Genomic DNA, 20887 nt, shown 5'->3' on the forward strand with positions numbered 1-20887 from the left:
TCTTCAATTTGTACAATGGCTTACTTGGACTTTTTCTTGCTTCTATACCTCATTTTTCAGGCTATAGCCTATGTCTAGCGTTTAAACTGTAAAAGTATTTTCAAGTTACATTGTTTGATTCTTTCAACTTAAAATGAGAATAATAGTATTGTACTACACTATTGTAACTATTTTTTGTTGGAAACCAGATTCACTCATATTTTTAGTGTATCCGAAATTTTAGGATAACTTACAGAGGTCCTTAGATACAGTTTAAACTTACAAAAATTCCCTAGGTATAGCTGTGAAAAACTTGAATTAAACTATCATGATTAAGTAATATTACTATCTACTTAACATTGACAGATGGACCGTGGCACTGACCCGATGGAACCCGAAGCAGAAACATCGGAGAGTCAGAGAGCCCGAGCGTCCTCCGCTCCTCGCGCTGCACCAAGCACCAGTCAGGGACAGTCCCGCGGATCACTGGCGTGTGGGACGGACGAGGCTAGTGCATCCCATTCATCCACAGAGTTCCTGTCCCCACCCCCTGGCGAAGAGACCAGTCCCCTACTACGTGTCCCACCAAGCTCGCCCTTGGCCATCAGACGCTTCAATATATCACTGCCATCGTTCTCCAGGTGAGAAAGTAAAATATAAATGGCGTAGCGCAGTAACATTTGTGAGGAGCGTAGCCAGCTGTTAAAAGGTTTTACCGAAAAGTAAAAGTTTTTCCCCCTTACCGAGAAGTAAGTTAGGCCTTTTTTTGTATGGTTGGTATAGTGAAAAAGTCTAATTATATGAGGAGCATATTAAATTAACTTAACAAAAAATTGGTTAACTGATAATTATTGATCCGGCCGTATTGGTAGTTGGTACAAGATGATAATGTTTGACAATTGTTTAAGAAACCATTCAGTACCGGGCACTGTCAAAGTCCCAATTGTTCCACATTAGTAAGCATCTACTGCAACTACAATGACCACATAGTTTGCTCTTTACACACAGTTTCAGGTCTAGATCATCGTCTGCCTCCTCACCTCGCATGGTCACTGTTGAGGGAGACAGCTCAGTCAGATTCGCCCCATACAGATCTCAGCAGAACACCCAACCACAGACTCGCTCTATGTCACGCTTAGCTCTTTCTCCAGAGACTATTGGGTTCGACGACTCAAATAGAGGTTTGTCAAATTCCCTTCAGTTGTTTGTCAGGTGTTTTATTTTATTTCTGTTATTCTATGCCACGGGCATTTTTTGTGTTTTTTGTAAGGGAACGGTCCAAAGCTGGTTTTGACCTATGTCAAATCTGGGTTAGAATCTGTCTCGCTCAGAATCGAAAACATAAGGATTAGAGACGAGCACTTTAACCTCAATCTATACAATCAATCTTGGTCAGCTCAGTAAATTTGAAAACCCCGCTTCTCAGCAACCTCCAGTTTTCTAACAATTTCAAACCAAAAATTTCTTAGAACTCGATTTGGGCCTGAGACTCGGCGGTCAACAATATTGATTTGACCAGACTCGAAGCAAAAATGTCTGCCTCGCAGACCCCTAAATTTTTTTGCAAAAATCTACGGTGTTTCCGTTTTTAGCGAATTTCCCATATAGGGAATAAGCTATTACCGTAGTACTCATGGTAAGACCTGGACGCGGGACCAATTTTTTTTTTCGTTTTGAAGTCCCTAGAGGCCAAAAACACCATCCGTTCAAATTCATATATATATATATATATATTTATATATTTATATATATATATATGTGTCCGTCAGCACGATAACTCGAGCAAAAATGATCCGATTTTGATGAAATTTGGTACAAACGTGTAAACGTACGTTTATTCGAACGAGTTCGCGATCCAGCATGATCAGACCATGGGAACGGGAGTTTACGGGGGGTTTTATGGGGTAAAAATAGGTTTTTCCCATTTTTGACCCAAAAAACATAAAATTTAGCAATTTTTTTCCAAACCATTTTGTAGAGCTTAAAAAAACAAATAATTTAGTATATTGAAGCGTTATTATGCGCCTAATGGTTACGGAGAAAATTCCAAAAAATTGTAAATTTAAAATTCCCATGTTATTCTTATGGAGAATAAGTAAACTGTTGTAGTTTGCTTGTTTGTGAACATATTTTGATCAAATTTGGAAAATGTTTTTATTTTTTACTAACTATTCACATTTTATAAAAAAAAACAGTTTTACCCTCCTTGATGCAGCAAACCTAAGTACTTGTTAAACTAATTCTATTTAATTAAATCAAGAATAAATGTTATATTTTTAAGTAGACATTTCAGTGTAAATCCAATCAGTCAAATGGAAATTCGCTTAGTCTGCAGGTTTGCTGCGGCGGGGGTATTAATGATTTTAATGAAACTTTCCCAACACAATAACTGCAATTTTTAGAGCGACTCCTGTCAACTGTGAGGACACCTATATTCTGGGGTTCCCGCAACGAGCCGTCTGACGGGACCAGCACGGAGGTGAACAGTGGAGTGGAGTCAGAGAACGAGGAGATTGACGTTCAGAACGTCTCTCACAGCGAGGAGGAGTCACAGTCGAGCCCAGACATCAGCCAACCATCTCCCCAGGTCAACAACTCGCCCAGGACACCAAGGAGTGCAGGTGAAGAAACAGTTCTCTTTACTCCTTTCCATCCCGTCCTATCATAAAAGCAATTAAGCCGTTGTGATTAGGTGGTTCCACTTTCTCAAACTACCACTTGGTTTCTTAATCCTCCTGAAGATATAACACCCTAATCCTGCAGTTTGATCATCCTAGTTCGCGAATTTGTTTAAAACTGTAAACATGTTTTAGGAAATTTTATCAAAATGAAATAATGGTAATCTAATATAATCTAATATATCTAAATAATGGTTTCTTAATGGTAATCAAATAATTCAAGGTAGTACGCTTAAAAATATAAATGATAGTTTTAGTTAATGGTTTTTCTGTCTTCTAAGGACCTCAAATCAAATTGTTAAGTAGTCTCACACCTATGTCGTACCATGTCATTGATTACGCCAATAACCTCTTTTCGGGAAATTCACCGAAAAAAGTATTTGCATTTACATTTGAGTTTGTGTGTATTATAATAGTTTTCTCGTGTTAGACTACTTCTTTACGGATACATTTTACAACAAAACTTGGCTAAGGGTATTTTTTATAAGAAATACTAATTTATTTTGTAAAATGTTACAGAAAGCTCGGCTCGAAGGACCTCAGAAGCATCCGTTTCACAGCTAAGGTCTCAGTTCCATCGTCTGCAAAGTGTTTATGAAAACCGAAACAACGCTTACTCTTCTCATGCACATGTAAGCTTTAACAGTAAAATAAACCGTTAAAACAATGTACTAAAAACAAACCAAAGTGATAAGTTGGGCGTTCCATAGTTCTGGAAAAAGTGGTTGTGGTACCCTTCACAAGGAGTAAACTTCCAGTTCAATAAACCTCTAGAATCAATCTTTTTCCATGACAGATTACTTAAACCTACACCTTTTTAAGGATCAACTTTTGTCTATCAACTCGTGTTTAAAATATTTTATTTTTGTTGTCACACAAAATATTGTATTCGCAGGTGTTCAGTCCAGAGGCGCAAGCGGCTGAACGTAGACTGTTGACTCGTCTGAACGAGATCCTAGAACGGCCGCTGCCTGAGCCTAGGGCACGGAGGTTCTTTGTGTCGCGACGTTCTGCCTTCCAACCTCGGCAGGCCAGCTCCACCCCCTCCGCTAGCACTGCCACCGCCTCAGCCGCAGCCACCACGTCTGATGCCATCGGTGGCGTGCGCTACGGCATACAACTGCTCAGCAGACACATCGACAACATGCAGCGGCTCTGCAGGTCTGTGTACGTATCCTGATGTCTCCTATCACCCTAAAATTATTTTACGACTAGTAGTTTTCCAAAGGTGTGAGCTTTGAAAGCTGCTGCAAAAACAGGAGTTGTTGTTTCTATATTTGTTTATATTTTATCTCAATTTATCTATCACTCATTTTCATATTTGCCTTTATATACTCGCCCCCCATTATTGACTTATTATTCTGTACAGAGCATAACATTTTTTGCTCAAAATTTGCACATAATATTTGTATCTGCAGAGCCAGACTGGAGATTCTGCAGCTGCAGCAGATCCGGCGCATGTGGGAAGATCTGCAAAGTCAGATATACGCTCTGCACGGCGCTGTGCAAGGCGGAGCATCTGCACCAGCCACTGGCGCCAGTGCTGCCACTACGCCAGCTGCAACATCTACCCCACCGACCACCGCAGCAGCGGACCTGCTTACTGACGATGACTCTGACGATCCGGGCAATAATGGCGAGGTAATCAGACTTAAAACATTTATTTAGTCCTATATCTCTATGATTTGTAAAGTTTTGATTTTTCATGGTGATTCTCCTATATTGACCCATAAAATAACTAAATAACAAGAAAATCTGATTATCACAAAAACAGCTCTAATGATATTTGTATGTTACGGTCCTTTTAACCCTGAACAAAATGGTTCAACCCCCAATGCTGTAATACTCACAGTTCAAATGTATCCATAAAACTAGTATGATGTTCAATTTATCAAGCTGGGAGGAAGTATGAGTCAGTTTGCTAAAAACATTTATTTAAAAAATTGAATATTCTATGTTTTTATTATTTTATTAATATCAAAGCTATGATGTTTTTTTCTCAGAGAATACACAGCCTGAACGTGGAAGAGCGGCAGGTGGCATTATGATAAAACAACTTAAAGCCTAAAGGGCTCTAAAATGAAAACTTTTAGTAATAGGTAAAAAAATTGGTATTGTTCTTTATCCATAAGAAATTAACAAGATTGCTTAGTTTCATTAAAATCTAAAACAAGAGTGTTTAAGCTTGGTCTAGCAGACGTAGGATGCTGAACCCTAGTTACCTCTTATGTGTTGTTCAGCTGCATTGGAGACAAAGGAGGACACCACAGACCAACCGAAGACATGTCCCACCAACCATCCGACCTTCCAATAGGTTCAGAACTAGAGTGCTAAATGATCAGTTCAGGTTCAGGTAGGTCAAGTTTTGACATATATTATAACTTTGACTTTTCTAGTTAAAGAATGTCTACTGGTATGCTTTTTATGTGTCATTTTTAATTTGTTTGTCATTCATATACAGTAAAAATTACAAGTTTGCCATTTGATATTTTGAATTTTCAGGTTAGCTTTAGATTTTTACTTGCTCTCTTAAAAATAAATTTTCAACAATTCTTTGTAAATAAAGCTTTTCTTTGCACTCTTTTAGTACTTGCCACGGAAATTTATGTTATGTAATAAATTCTTTACATGTTTGGAAAATTTTGGAAGTTGTTTCTATCAAAAAATATCTAACCTGATTACTCTAGGTGTAATGTATTAAATATTGCATGGATCACTACTTAATAGGTTCATGGACGATTATTAAGAGTTTTTGTTACTTGTTACAGCTCTGTACATCGCTACCACATGAGGCATTTCAACAGGCGAGCTTCATCATCAACTCAGGTATTGATATTTCAATCCGAAGGGTGATTCATGAACATTGTGTACATGTACAATGTCCAGTATTGAATGTGATCTAACTCGAAGATCAAGGATATATTTTTCTCACAAATGTCCATGTGTTTCTGGCTCAGATTTGTTTATTAGTCAAAAATGTTTCTGTAACTTTCAATCTAGTAATAATTGTCTTGAGTTGACCCTTGTCCCTTGTGATGTAGGCGACCAGTGAAGGCGAGAGAGGCGAGGCGTCGTCCAGTCAAGTGTCGAGTACGAGTGATGAGCGAGGCTCGGAGAGAGGAGTCAAACGCAAAAATCAGGACCGTGACTGTGACCCTCTGTTCCGCCCTCGGCCTGCCTCTACCCCCTCCACGACTTCTACCACCACACCCAACCCTGGACCTAGCACTAGCACCAGCAGGACTGCGGCCGCCATGTCTGCGGCTGGTTCTAGTCTCCCTGCAGTAAGTTTATGTCACACGGATTATTGCAGTTCATTATATAGAAATTTTAGTCTCCTTTTCATTATTTCAATACTATAAATTGGTGTAAAATACCTGTATCTATGCGATCTTATATGTGGCGGTATAGCAAATAGTTTCTACTCTCATACGAGTAATCCTCAGGCTACAACACTGCTGTAGTTTCAGGGTTCATAGCAAAAAATTGAGCCACACACATTCCACACATTTCTAATATAGTTTAATTTTTTTTTTTTTTTTATCATCTTTCCTGTTCTTTTAGATGGTAAAATTTGTAAAATTCACATTTATAATAAATTTGCTTGCAAAAGAAACTAAAAAATAATGAACCAGTTAGGGGTGTGCGATTCGATTCAGCATGCATCGAAATCACGATGCATCGATTTGGCCTCGATGCATCAAAAAAGACCGATGCATCGGTTAACTCCCGATGCAACGATTACGTCCCGATGCATATTTAAAACTAATTTAGGACTCCAAAATGAGTTTTAGATAGGGAAGTGTCAATTATCGCTACCAACGATACTCGGACATTGCCGATACTAGGAATATCGGTATCAAGAATCGTTTGCCAAACATCGATTTCACCCGATTCCGCCGACGATACCGACAGCCGACAGGGATGGAGAGATATTTTATTTTAACATTTTCTTATTTGATATCTATTGGTTTTCTAATCACGCTTACAACTTTAGTAACCAACTTAGCACACTATTTAGTTCAAAACAGCTAAAGTTTATTTTCAGCTCTCTGCAGGCATATGATATTGCACAACACAATACAATCTACATTTCAAGATGTCAGACAGTCAGAATTCAATTTCAGACAACCGGCGCGCGAGTGTCCTCAACACGAAATTATACTAAAAAATGTCTGTATCAATAAGTCAGACCTTTAAAGTATTATTTTTATTTTTAGAACAAAATAAATGATCTAAACTTGTCTAAATGTTCAGTTTCATCCCTGCATTACGCATCATTAGAAAAATATTCAATTACAACATCGAAGTCAGAGGGTTAGGCTTGCACTTGCCTATTGCACCAAAAAGTAGATCCATATTATATCTGTACTATCTACCTAGTTTAAGAGTTTAAGTGAAGTTTTAAGTGCTACTATAACATAAGTTTTGATTGAAAAACACCATACGCATATTCCATGTCGATTTTGTAATATTATAATGAATGGCAAATGTTGACTATCTAAGATAAATCAAAGTATGTAACAAGAGTTCTCATTGGTCGAGAGGCTACGCTGTACTGTCATGTCAGCCAATCGACGTTCGTGTTTCATCGGACCAAGTGACGATTGCTTTGATGTCGTTGTTTGTGTGTGAGTCTATTATTGTGGGAAGGGTTTAGATAAGAAGATACATTGATAATATCAAGAACCGTTATGTAGGACGTGTTTGTTTGTAAAGAGTATAAAATTAGGTTAAAGTTTAAAACGGTATAACGGTGTGATTGTCTTACAATATAAAGACCTAGATTTGACGTTCAATTATGTCAGTTAACTAAATCTTGACATATGGCTTTATATAATATTTTAATAAAACATCAATTTTTCCGATTATTTAATATCAATATGAATATTTTGGCTCAAAACATCAATTGTTCCAATCGATCGTTGTAGCATAGACTAACCAACACAAGGGAGTAGGCTATGTTTTATCTATGGTTGTAGTTACGTGTCGTACCCGGCTGGAGATTATACCAACAAACTATTTCAGGAATTCCATTTTGGGACGGATGAAAGATAAGGAAGAAACAAAAAGTGGTCACGTGTGCAAATGTAGTGGTCGAGACAATAAGGCTCGAGTATTGTCGTGTCGTTGTTCCTTGTTTGTTTACTTTTTCAGATTCCCTATCAAACGCCCCTATCTGCTATCTCTCTCTCCCCCTCCCCTCTCTCTCTAACGATGTACTGATTAAACAGATTGTGGTTGACGACTTTTCTACTTAAGATTCCCTGTGGCTATTTTAGTTCAATCAATCCCATAACCTTTCTATCGTTTATCAAAATAACGAATTAATCTGTTTTGTATTTTATTTCCTTTAAACCAACCCCTATTTACCATCTGTATTTTATAGAATAAAATGTTTGTTTTCAAAGTTTGACTGGCCACACAATTTTGTACATATTTTATTTTGTATAAAGTAACAGATACTTTGATGATTATATATATATACCTATCAATAAGTGCTGTGTGCTGTAATGAATGCTTTTTATTATCAAAATAAGTAATGAATTATAAATTTTTGATAATACATGGGTCATTGAATACCATAATGTCATGTAGTTTCCTATTTGTAACTTGCAAATAATAATAATTGATAGTTAATTCTGGAAAATTAAAAATAGTGATCGCATTCATAAACCTGTTGTCAAAACAGCAACGCAGGTGTAAGGGTTTATTGTTTCAGAGGCTAGGGTGTTTCAAGGACAAAGTGTTGGGCCTCCCGGCTTAGGGGGGGAGGGGCGGTGGTTAGAGGGGGAGGAAACTGGTTTTGGCTATTTATTGATTAGTTCACCGACCCTTCTAGGCAACAAAATTGAGTGACAGTGACAGTGTTAAATCACCGTGTTCTGTATTTAATTTCTTGTTTACTTTGTGTGTTATTCTATTAATTTTAGTGTTTGTTCTATTTCCTCCTGGTCCCTTGCAAATTGTATTATCAATGCTAAATAATTGTGGTCAATTCAAATTATATTTTTTATTATTCAAATCTCCTACACAAAAAGACAAAAGTCAAACCAGGCAAGGAAAAAACCTGCTATTGTAATCCCCGTACCCAGCCATTTGGGAAGTGGTGAAAGTCTAGTCTAAATATAGCTCAAAGGTCTCACCCTTCCCTCCCCCCCCCCTTTCCAACCCCCTACTCAATGTTACTATTCGGCTCATTTCGAGGTCATTGCACAACGCCTGCCTCCCTTCTATTGTTTTGCCTTTATAATGTTTCTATTCTAACTTTTATAAACATAAATTTATTGCTTATGTAACAGTTCAGTAGTGGAATTTTCTATTGTGAAACAGTAGGCCTACTTTAAAACAAAATCACTACCGATCATGTCATTCTATTCTGTGTCAAGTCAGTATACCATTGCCATTGCCACTTGCCAGTCAGTCGCCGGCGACTGCTTTGAGTTGACCTATTCTGTCGTGACAGCTATAAAAATAGGTTAGGACAACTACCTCTTGCTTATTTCTATATTTGTATGACTGTAGAATCTACAGTAATACAAATTATCCATCATTTTATGTAAACACAAGTTACATTTCAAGAAATATTGATCTTTTACAATTTTATACCAAACTAGGAGTTCAAAGATAAGCTCGAGTTTCAAGGCTGTACTCTACTCGAACTCAAAATCTCGAATACTCGCCCATTTTGTGTTAATAGTATAAATAAAATCGGATCCATTAAAACCAGATCCAGCCCAAGATCCGATGTTTTGTGGATCCGATCGGGCGTCGGTTCTAGCTCAGACCCGGCGGATCCGGTAATCCAATATCCGGATCCGACCATCACTAATAGACAGTAAACACTGATTATCAACTTTTTTGGTTCGTGCTGATTTAAGAATGAACCAGAAGTATTGAAAGCCAACAGATATAAATGTGAAAACTAAGTAACAATACTACCGTGCATCATAAAATAAACTCTATTTTATTTAATACAGGTCAATAATAATAAACTTAACGATTGCTTTATTGATATATAGGCTTATTCTAATTGTTAGTGAATGGTGAATTTCCTTAGGCCAACCATAAAATTAGCAGTGTCCATTAATGAGGTTAGGTCAGCAACTATCCTCTTGTTCATAATTTTATTTAGTACATTTTTTACTTTAACTTTTTTAAGGTAAAGGATCCATTACAGAAACACATGTTGTATTTAATTTCTGAAGAAAATCATGCCGTGCTGCATCGAATCGAATCGCATCGATTCGAATCGAAATTCTTTGAATCGCATCGATGCATCGAATCGAAAAAAATATGCTGCATCGCACACCCCTAGAACCAGTAGATAACTCACTTTGAACTGGTCGTATTTTACTTCATTTTACAATAAGAAATAGAATATGAAATATTTTGTTAGAATCCACTCGCTTTCAGTCTCAGTTTATTTTGTTTTGTTGAGTTTTTTAAGAGTTCTATGTTTTGTTGTTTGAGTTTCTTTAATTGCTATACTTTTGTCTTAATGTTGCTGAATGATGATAGCTTACAAAGAAAATCCGTACTTGCAAGAACACAGTTTTCAAATTAATATGAATCAATGTCTTTTTATAAATTGTGGGTATGGTCAATAGCAGATATATTATAAACTAAAAGTAATTCAACTCCTCTATGACTTCTTCATCCCAAAATTTTATTTTGTACAGTGTTGGAGATTGATTGTTAAAAATAGAGAGGCAAAAACCAATCGTAAAGCATGGGGTTATACTAGGAATATTGAATATACATTTATCCATGTATCTTTCTAAATGTGGGAGGGTGGCTACCTCCCCTAACTGCATCACTATCGTAAAACATGCATTCATTGTAATGAAATGTGTTTTAGGTGATACGCGAGACCATTGTCCAGTTGGAGAACGCATTGTGGCGCCACGGCAACCCGAGACACAACATGTTGCGCAACACTCGGTTGTCCAGGTTTACAAGGCAACGGGAGGAGCGCATGATGAGAAACCTCTGGGACACTGGTATGTGTAGCTGACTTGTGTATCTAAGAACATAGTGGCACAGAAGGTATCGGACATCATGGGATACCAATGGGAATTGCAGTAGAAAACATGTAGAATACATCTTAATTAGTAAGCTTTTGCATATAGCATAATAGAATCCATTTTGGCTAATGTTATTAACCGTCATAAGTTAAAGATTGCTTTTAGACGTTTTGCCGTTACATTGAAAAAACATTTTAAGTGGCTAGGTTGAACTGAGAATTTTAAGTTAAAAACATGTTTTTACTTTTATCTGAACAAATTCCTTTAGGCTGTCACTCTAACCTACATTCTGCCTTTATTTTGTTTGCATCTGTTAAATAAGTAATTTTTATCACACATTTGTTTAAATCAATGATTTACTTATTTTTTTAATTGCTTGTTTCAGAAAGCAGCCATGAATCTAGTAGGGACGATCAGTCAGAAGGGGACACTTCACAGTACGTATAGCTGTCACTTTAGATACAGAAGTTGTGTGGTAGTGACTTTCAACTCGTAATCCAAACCTTACTAGCAGTTAAATTGTGGCTAGATTATTCTTGTTTTCTCCAGTTATCTTTACTACCTATCTCTATACACTCAGCACAATGATTGATTTCTTAGATCAAACGTCTCTTTATTTGGGTATTTTGATAGTTTTGTTTTAACCTTATCAACTCCTCCATACTTACTCTCTCCTGTTGTCACTCTATTCCTAATTAATTTTCTGATTTTTCAATTTCCTCCCATGTCACCTTCTAGCACTTTGTCATTTATTTTTATCTTTGTCACATCAAATGCCTCACTTTGGTTTCACCTCTTATAATTCTCCTACAGAGTACTAACTAGCTTAAATGTATGTATTATTAGAGCTTGCCAAATAAGTACTTGAATGATATGTATCATATTTTTGGAATATTTAAAGATTGATTTGAATGTTCATATCTTTTTCTCATAAAACGTTTAATTTTCCTACGAGTATTTCCTGTGACATTATTGGTTGGAAAACAAAATGCATGCATGAAAACAGCTTTGATCAACACTGATGAAACAACGTGTTGTTTTAGACAAAGCCCCCCGTGGGAGGCGGATAACAATGATACAGACTGGACTAGAGAGTCTACTAGAATGAGGGCTAGGTGAGTGTTTTGACTATTGTGGAAAATGGTGTTATCCTGGCATGGAATGAAAGTCAGAATACTATCTACTACATCACAAGAAAACTCTATAGAAAAACTGAGGTCGATGAAACTGGAGGTTGAAATCTGGAATGACTGATGATCAATTATGTAGTTGTGGCACAAAGTTTTAGACTTAGACTTAGAATTTTATAGTCAATGATTGTCTTTTTATGGCTCTTTGTAGTAGGTTGCCCATTTCTGAAATATGAGCAGAGCTCGCCTTTAATGGGCTAGCGACTTAGATTTACCATTCTATGAGATTTAAAAATTTTTTTAATAGCCAACTGTACTGAAAGAGTTTAGATAGAAAAGTCATGCAATTAATGTATACCTCGGTCATAGCCATTTTAGTAGCAACAAGTAAAAGTCACAACCTGAAAAATCACAGATTGTTTTCCAATTAGCTGGACTCACCGTCTCTGATACTAAGTCCTCTTCTAAGAACAACCATCTGTATACTAAGGGTGCAGCATGGAGCACAAGGGCCTAGATTTTTAGGATTTTTTTAGAGGATAGCAGGCTTACCTGAATGGGAAAGAGTCCAAACTAGCATAGGAAACACAAAACTTTACACTATAAACTATCTAGAAAACTCCCTCTTCCTTAGTTGAAAATGCTGTCAGTGACAGTGAAATATTCTAATGTTTTGTGTATATGGTGTAAAGTTTTGTTTCCTGTGCCAGTTTGGACTCTTTCCCATTCAGGTAAGCCTGCTATCCTCTCAAAAAATCCTAAACATCTGTATACTAAGTTATTTGCATTTTTGTGGTAGATCATCCCCATGATTTTAAATTATGAATTTTTCTGTAAAATTAAACTATTCAATCTGTATCAATACCAAACACAAAAGGATAAATAGATTGATTTTTTACTTTCTTTACAGGCAAGTGCTGTTATTGATGGTCGACAGCTTAACAAACTTTTTTGAAAATGACAACCTGACTCAGCGGCCCACCTCAAATGAAGCTCTCAATGATAGAATCAACAGTGAGTTTAATACTTACAAAAACTATTTTTTGAAATTTGTTTATTCATTTTTGTATTTAGATTGAAAAATATTAAACGTTATTCAGGATACAATCTTAATCATAGCACCATCGATGTTGATAAAAGTTAGGGACTTTGTCTAGTGCAACCAATTGAAATTATACTTTAACAGTTAACTTTCGCTCATTTAGTTCTACTTTAAGATGTAACACAATTACTGCTTGGTATTAATCGTATAGAACTATATCCAATCCATTTTAGACATACACTGATTAAACATCCCTATAATTATCCTTCAAAATAGCTATTTTAGATAGTAGCATAGCTATTCTACAGCAGGTTTTAAACATGTTGTGCGTAAAAAGCTGAAAACCTAAGTTTCCTGGAGTGTTAAGTAATGTTTTACAAAAAATATCCAAACAATTTTGGTTAGCATTTTAAAAAAATGTTGGTGATAGTTCAAGTTACAGAAAATACATCAATACTTGTGGAAAATGCATTGCTGTAAAGGTATTAAAATAGCAGAGGCAGTCTTCCCATCGGGCATGATGATTATCAGTGTGATTGGTCAAAACTATCATAGTAACATCTTTTTTCACATTTTCCCTCCTGTAAGTGTTAACTGTATGAGTGTATAAATCAACTAGTGTTGAAAGACATGTTTTGCTATGATTGTACAACTCTATACAAACATTTCCTCGTGTGTTTCAGATTTGTACGTGCTACTACAGTTGGCTCTCAACCTCACTGATCTCTTACTTGCTCAACTTGTCCACTCAAGGTACTTCCATTACAGTAGGGTAGTCCTGCTAATCTAACAGTAACACAACAGTGTTTGGGGACGGGAAACTTATTGACAGTCTCTTTGACCTTGTATTTGCCTGTTCCCATAGGCCTTTGGCTTGTGTGTGTTAAATCAAAGTAAGGGGTGAGCGCATACTGTTGTACTGTACTGATAAATACCAGTGGGGCATCAAGACGCAAACTGACCAAATCACTGTCTTGGATTCGTATTCAGTTGCACAACAGACTGAGTCATTGGACAAAAAAAAAGAGTTTAAATTGTTGCGTTCTAGGATAAAAAATGTCTTACCTTACAGTTCTTGTCATTGTGCTATCAAATTGGACTAAGAAATGGTAACGTTAGATAGTAACTAGACCAGGGTTTGGACCGTTCCCTAGTACAAAATATGTGCTAAGCTATGCCAAGACTCAGCCTTGTTGCATTTTTACATCTTTAAAGGAATTTGTACTAATCAGTTTGGATTATTGTGTTTTCAAAGTTTTGCCTCAAAAAGAATCAAGAAATTAAATATTATCAACATTTTACTGTTTTTAAACAGGGTAGATGAAATAAAAACACTGATCATAAATCAGTTTTGTGTATTCATCTAAGCCATACTTTCCATAGTATACTGTAAAGGAAATCCTCATTGGAAAATTCAGATTACCGAAAATAAAATGTAAATTTTACTTGTCATTATATAGGAGAGAGTTAGAAGCAAGGCGCAGCAGTATGCTGGACTCTGGTCAGAATAGACACGGCCTACGACCGTCTCGGTACTCGCGCAGCCGCACGTCTCTGGCCTGGCGCAGGATACTGAGGCGAGCTCCACCAGCAGGTACAGGCACTGGCGACCAGCCGACACCCAGGAGGACGGCTACTAGCAACAATGGTAAGTCTGGCAATGTTAAAGCTTTGGTTGGGAAATATATAGTTTGCCTTACTGGTTCTGCACCATAGACGTGTGCAGCAAAAAAGGAGAAATGTAAACTTCCAGTGTTTAGCATGGCCTGGCCACTCGTGTCAAAAGTAATACACAACCTAACATGTTCACGATATGTAGCGCTAGGACAGCCAGACAAGCACCAAAAATGCATTTTTTGTTAACGGTTTTCTTTTACTTATGTGTTATTGCTCAGTATTGTTTTTTTTTTTTTTTAAGTGCATATAATTATTTCTGTCTGCAAGAATATTTAATCAAGTTTTGTAACACCCCCTTTTTAGCTCGGAATGAACTCATCCTGTCCTGAAAATTGGGCAGGAAATAAAAATCCTGTCCTGTCCCAAACTAAAAATGCAATCCTTCATAATCATAATCATAATCAAAAACTTCATAATTGTTTTTTATCAAAATTTCAAAGTTAAATTTGTTTAACACTTGTATAATTTTCAGGTTCAGTCAACAGAGGCGTGACCGCACGACACGCGGTGTTTCGCCCCGGTAGTCTGCCTCACCCCACGCCCCGGCCGCCCATCGTGCCTGTCGTAAGGGTCAATGACCTGCCTGCGCCCCCGGCAGAGTCCACCCCTGCACCTCGCAACCGACCCTACTCTCCACCCATACCTCACCCCATGATGATACCTCCGAGGTTCTTCTACTCGTCTGGCACTCGTTACACACCGTACACACCAGCCGAGTCAACCAGTGAAGACTCGTCACCCGCACAGGACAGAGGCAGCGACTTCTTTTTTATGCGAGGTACTTTGATTTTCTGTAAATTTATAACTGTAGGAATACTCAGTATACTTCATTCCACAACTGTGCTGTAGGGGAAATACCTAATACAATCTATTACCTACAGTAAAACTATTTTTGAATATGTTAAATCGAATATTATTCTGTAGAAAGTTTTCCTTAAAGTAAAAGTACCAACAAGGTAATAAATAAAATGAAATTTAAAACTTACACTTTCTTAAGTACATTAACTTATTATCCAGCTGTTCAATTTATTATGGGATAAAAATTATGGTAATCAATTTTACCAAATATAAAAGCAGTTTTATGAAGTTCAAAGGAGGTTTCCGATTGTTTTCAAACCTAATAATTAAGGATTTGTCTTGAGTTCTCCTGTAAAACTCCTTGAATTTTTTAAGCTAGAATTAGTATACACTGCCCTGTAATCTGGAGTATTCTTTAATCTAGCAAGCATCTAGCATCTAAATTGAATACTTCTTAAAAACGTGTTAGGGTCTAGTTATTAGAAACCTTGATATTATTTTTTATTTTAACCTCAGAATAACTTTGTATGATTTGTTTACTCTAAGTTTTATTCTCTGGTTTCAGCCGGGTATGGACCGAGCTCTGTGATTCTAACAGATACACCGATGTCCCCCCACCACCGAATACAAGCCTGGGACTTCTCCAAGTACAAACTGCCTGATCTCGGAAATGGTAAGAGTTCTGACAATTAGTTGGTGATAAGTTGAATGGACTTCAATCTTAAATTGATTATAACCACTACAGTATGGCAAAGTACATTCTTAAAATGCAGGAAATATTTGATTAATTTAAGAAATTCACGTAATCATGCTATAAAGGGCTACGCTAGTTCTAATCATCCATAGGTAAAAAATTAAATATTCAAACGGAATTGAGGACATACATGTACTTTTTTTCACTTTTGTAAACTGTGATTGTATTTAACCAACTGTATCGTGAGTAGTTTTTTATTACTATCATCGATTGTGGTTTATTGCTACATTGTCAGCTGGTTCTTAATTTGTTTACTTTAAAATAGGGATGGTCAAGTCTCGAAATTTCGGGAAATTTTCGGGAAATTTTAAATCTCGTTACACAAGACGAGATTTCTTTTTGGCCAAGATTTTTATCAAGACGAGAATTTAAAAAAAAAAAAAAAAAAAAAAAAATTAAAAACGCCTGCAGAAAGTCAATGCAATACCCGCAATACAGGAGCGTGTTGTAGTTGCGTTTCCTTTGCGAAGGCGTTCTTATTTAATTAATTCTTTAAATGTAAATATTACTTTAATTATTTTAATAATACTTTAATAACATTTGAGAAGTTTTGTTAAGTGTAAGCATTGTGAGGAATGTTTTATTACTATAAAAAGTCAAAACAAGTAACTATTTTATAAAAAATAATATTGCTTTTATTTTATGATTTATTTTATTTTAGGATAAGTTGAACTCTATCCTAACTGATATCACTATGTTTCCTAATCGTAGTAATTTTTAATAAGTTAGGCGTGATTAATAAAAAAATGTTATGCTGATGTTTTTTAATAAAAGATTGTAAATATTCTTGCCTATTATCATTATTTTTGTATTTAAACAGTCATCTAACAATGTTACAAAATCAGGTAAAAATTTTGAACGTGCATTTCCCGTTGTGTATGAGAAGGGAAATCCCGTCTCGATCTCGTCTCGAAATTTTATGAGAAATAAAAAATCTCGTCTCGTCTCGTCTCGAACTAAAAATCCAATCTCGTCCATCCCTACTTTAAAATATACTTTGAATCTGTTACTGGTAGTATTAGTTACAAACGCTTTCAATTTATGTTAAAGATTTTCCTTTTCACAAATATTTTCAATAAGTAGTCTTAAAGATTGCCAGCCTCTCTCTAATCGTGAACCTGCTCGTCCACATTGGCCTCAGGTGTCTGTGTTGAACGTATAAAGATAAGAAAGGTGTGAGCTCATAAGAGTATAAGGGTGAAAAGTACCCAACCCATAAATTTTAAGTAACTTTACCGGGAATCCTCGACTTTGCTGATTCCAGGGTTGCCACCAGCCATGAAAACCTTGAAAAGCGTGAATTATGCGTGAATTTAGGTGACCATGAAAAAGTGCGTGAATTATGCGTGAATTTCGCCATTGGACCATGAATTCTCAAAATCATTATTAATAATTCAGCCAAAACCCCTAAATGTGCTGAATCAAATACTCCGTATTAAAACCATTCTCGAAATGAACACCGAGATAAAACGTCAAAGTGGGAGTGTCAAGATAAAAAGTTTTGTTGCCATGCCACGAACAGAAACGATTGCGTAGTTTATTCAAGGTCAAATCCGAACGTAACCGACGTCAGCCGAGTAGTCTAGAGATGAGAATTATCGTTGTTTTCCGGCAACGGTTATAACGATAACGCAGCTGCCCAATAACGTGTTGCGGCGTTCAGTTATCGTTGTCGGTTGATCAGTTCAGTTTTCAGTTGTAGTCGGGAGTCGGGCGCGAGTCGGGCGTGGCCCAGACAGGATGCGTTATTCTCACTGAGCTAAAATTATAACTGGAGGTAGCACTGCCATGTCAGAAGTCTGTCAAAAGCGTGTCGCTAATTTTGTTAGGTTGGTATAGCAGTGAGTTTTTTCATCCAATGACATGGCTTCTATAACTAGGTTTGTATGGCAGTGAGTTTTTTCATCCAATAACATGGCTTCTTTATAACTCACACCTCACGCAAACATGGCGGCTGGCGACACGCATCTTTGACATTCAGTGCTACCATTGACTAATGGTGCTACCTCCAGTTAGAATTATAGCTCAGTGGTTATTCTAGTTCGTTTCAGAAGTTATCGTTGCTCTGGTAGCGTTACGGCAACGGCACTAATGGCAATGCATGTTTTCGTTGTCCGCGCGGCTTTCCTGCAACATTGTGTAGATAGATACGTTATTATAATAACAGGGAGTTCTCCGCAACGTGTTGCCGCCATAACGTTGCCGTGGCCGCAACACTGTTATTCATCCTGTTATGTTATAACGCCCATCTCTACCGAGTACCGATCTACCGATAAAATCGATGCTTTCTGATGTATAGTTTTAAACATGTGTTCATTAATTGATTGTTTATGTTTACCAATTTTGTAAATAGAATGGATTGAATAAAATAATGTACCTATCTTTTGATTTGAATCTAATTATTATATAAAATAAATGGCGACGAGGATGACGGAAATAGGAAATATAAAGAAGTTGAGATCAGTTGCAAAAAGGCAAATTTCCAAAGCATTTAAACTAATTATAGAAAATAAAGCAACTGATAAAATGACAAGTGCAGAGATAGAGGTGAGGTTAGACAGTTTAAGATCGTATTGGAAACAATTTGAAGATGCACAAACCAAAATTGAACTAGCTACTGAAGATGAAGAACAAGATGATCTAGCCTCGTACAGAAGTGAGACAGAAGAAATGTACATTGTTTTAGAAGCAGTATTGAGAAATGAAAAGACACGACACAATAATACAGAGCCTACAGCAGCAAATCCACATAACAAGGAACCAAGCACAACATCAAACATTAGTTTTGTTCCATACGACGAAGAAGAATCTTTTAGGAATTTCATTAAAAGATTTGAAAATTTTCTGGTACTTAAAGATGTAAATGAAGAGAAAACAAAGCTTTGTAGTTTACTACATGCACTTTCACCTAAACTACATGAACGGCTTCTAGACATAGTTGCCCCTGATGACCCTTACAAGATGAACTATGAAAATGTTGTTACTGTTTTAAAAGACCATTTGGAACCATTACCAAGTGTATTAACATTACAACATCGCTTTGTGTGTAGAGTACAACAACCGAATGAGTCAATCATCGAATTCGCTATGGAATTGAAGAAACTGTCTAAAGATTAGTTTAACTGTGATTGTGGAAAGTCAGTAACTGATATGTTATTACGCATGCAATTGGTAAGAGGACTTCACGACCATGATATTAAAGGACAACTTTTACAGAAGAAAATTGTAACTACTTTTAAGGAAGCACTTGAACTTGCAACATCACTGGAAGCTTCGAGAACTGAAAGCAGCATGATGACTGCTCACACAGCACCACCAGCAGTTCCAGTGCTCAAGGTTGTAGAGAATCAGACAAGAAAATGGGACAGATACTCTGGGAATAAGAACGCTGTACAGGCAACAAACAAAGACCAATATTCTCCTTCCCGTTCAAAGTTTTCAGGTCTACAAGGACGGTGTTATCGGTGTGGAGATAAAGACCATAGAGCAAATACATGTAAGTTTAGAAATGAATTTTGCAATTTATGTAACAAAGTAGGGCATATTGCAAAGGTATGTATGGGAGGACCAAGAAAACAACGAATTGACCAACTAGAGGACAGAGAGATTGAAAAACAGTTAGATCATACTACCTACGATTCTTATAAACTTCAAGTAAATAACAGTGATAAGTTCATTATGAAAATAGAAATTGAAGGAAAACCATTATCTATGGAACTTGATACAGGAGCAGCGCTATCTTCAATCTCATTTGAGGACTATAAGAGATTAAATATCAATAAAAGAATGTTCAAATCACATGTACAGCTTCGCACATATACAGGTGAAATCATACAAACTAAGGGCGTAGTATATGTTAGGTTTCAGTACAAAGAAAAGATTTACTTCGGAAAACTATTTATTATCGACCAAGATGTTGCCACTACAAAAGATTCACCTTTTAAGTGCAACACTAGTCACTAGTGTAGTAGTGAGCAAGTAAATTCAGTGTAGAATTAAGACTGGTAAATTGATCTCATTAAAGGTATTACTTTTTGGAAGAACTACAAGCAGTGCCAGGGGCGTCCCCTAAGGACCTTTGGGGAATATTTATATTTTGCAGGGTCCACTCATATTTTTCAATAACATCAAGCTTCCACTGCCAAAAAGCTCTGTCTGATATTTTTATTTTCTAGAGTTCTTCCAACCTAGGGGCAACCAACATTTGTAAAGAATTCATTAAAGAGCATTGCAAGGAGTAAATATATTTAAATATAATATTTAAATATATGAGAGTCAAAGTCAGAGTTACTCTTTTCTTTTTTTTCTTTACACTTGTCAAACGTTTGAAGTAGTGGTGGACACTGGACAGTAAGATCACTTTTTGCACTCGTGATTCCGTTTTGTGCTTCTTATAATTGATTACCCAACACTCAGTGGAACAAGTGTTCAGATTAAATATTTTTTATTACTGATATATCATACTTCCGATACTTTACAACGTTAAAATAAGAAGTACCTTGCCTTGCCATAAAGGTCAAAATGGCTTGCTCCGGCTGGAACTTAATCGTCTTCTGTGTTTGTTTGGTCAAATATGTCGTATTTCAAACTACTGTCAGTGTTGAGTAAATGTGTTTACAACGTGAGTTTAAGTTTATTTATTTAGGCCTAAGTTGCAAGAAGTCAATGTTGTGCTGAAAAATGGTGATTTCGTTCTGAGGCTGGTAAATGTAAATGTTTTGTTAGAAGCATAGGTGTTTTCAGTCAATACGAATCTAACTAATGAGATGTAAATTTAATTAAATAATTGTTTTAACTGTGAT

At 36.5% G+C, this 20887-nt stretch overlaps 1 protein-coding gene across 3 annotated transcripts in view; it reads left to right on the forward strand.

The window, feature by feature from the left end:
* The window catches only part of LOC129000061 (activating molecule in BECN1-regulated autophagy protein 1-like), a 38469-nt gene that overhangs the window by 12240 nt on the left and 5342 nt on the right, over positions 1 to 20887 (forward strand). Inside the window, exons 7-23 of one of the 3 annotated variants that reach the window (XM_054426920.1) lie at positions 346 to 620; positions 988 to 1160; positions 2382 to 2600; positions 3177 to 3289; positions 3553 to 3824; positions 4076 to 4298; positions 4898 to 5010; positions 5426 to 5483; positions 5699 to 5941; positions 10519 to 10660; positions 11070 to 11121; positions 11728 to 11799; positions 12725 to 12828; positions 13540 to 13609; positions 14317 to 14504; positions 15006 to 15311; positions 15897 to 16004. In XM_054426920.1, coding sequence (XP_054282895.1) covers positions 346 to 620; positions 988 to 1160; positions 2382 to 2600; positions 3177 to 3289; positions 3553 to 3824; positions 4076 to 4298; positions 4898 to 5010; positions 5426 to 5483; positions 5699 to 5941; positions 10519 to 10660; positions 11070 to 11121; positions 11728 to 11799; positions 12725 to 12828; positions 13540 to 13609; positions 14317 to 14504; positions 15006 to 15311; positions 15897 to 16004 — 2731 coding nt within the window. The remainder of the gene's footprint in view (positions 1 to 345; positions 621 to 987; positions 1161 to 2381; positions 2601 to 3176; positions 3290 to 3552; positions 3825 to 4075; positions 4299 to 4897; positions 5011 to 5425; positions 5484 to 5698; positions 5942 to 10518; positions 10661 to 11069; positions 11122 to 11727; positions 11800 to 12724; positions 12829 to 13539; positions 13610 to 14316; positions 14505 to 15005; positions 15312 to 15896; positions 16005 to 20887) is intronic. The other 2 variants (XM_054426922.1, XM_054426921.1) reach the window with 2 other exon arrangements.

This window comes from Macrosteles quadrilineatus, unplaced genomic scaffold (assembly GCF_028750875.1).
Source record: "Macrosteles quadrilineatus isolate MER2022 unplaced genomic scaffold, UCM_ALF_1.0 Scaffold_8__2_contigs__length_117827958, whole genome shotgun sequence".
In the NCBI taxonomy this organism is placed as follows: domain Eukaryota; kingdom Metazoa; phylum Arthropoda; class Insecta; order Hemiptera; family Cicadellidae; genus Macrosteles; species Macrosteles quadrilineatus.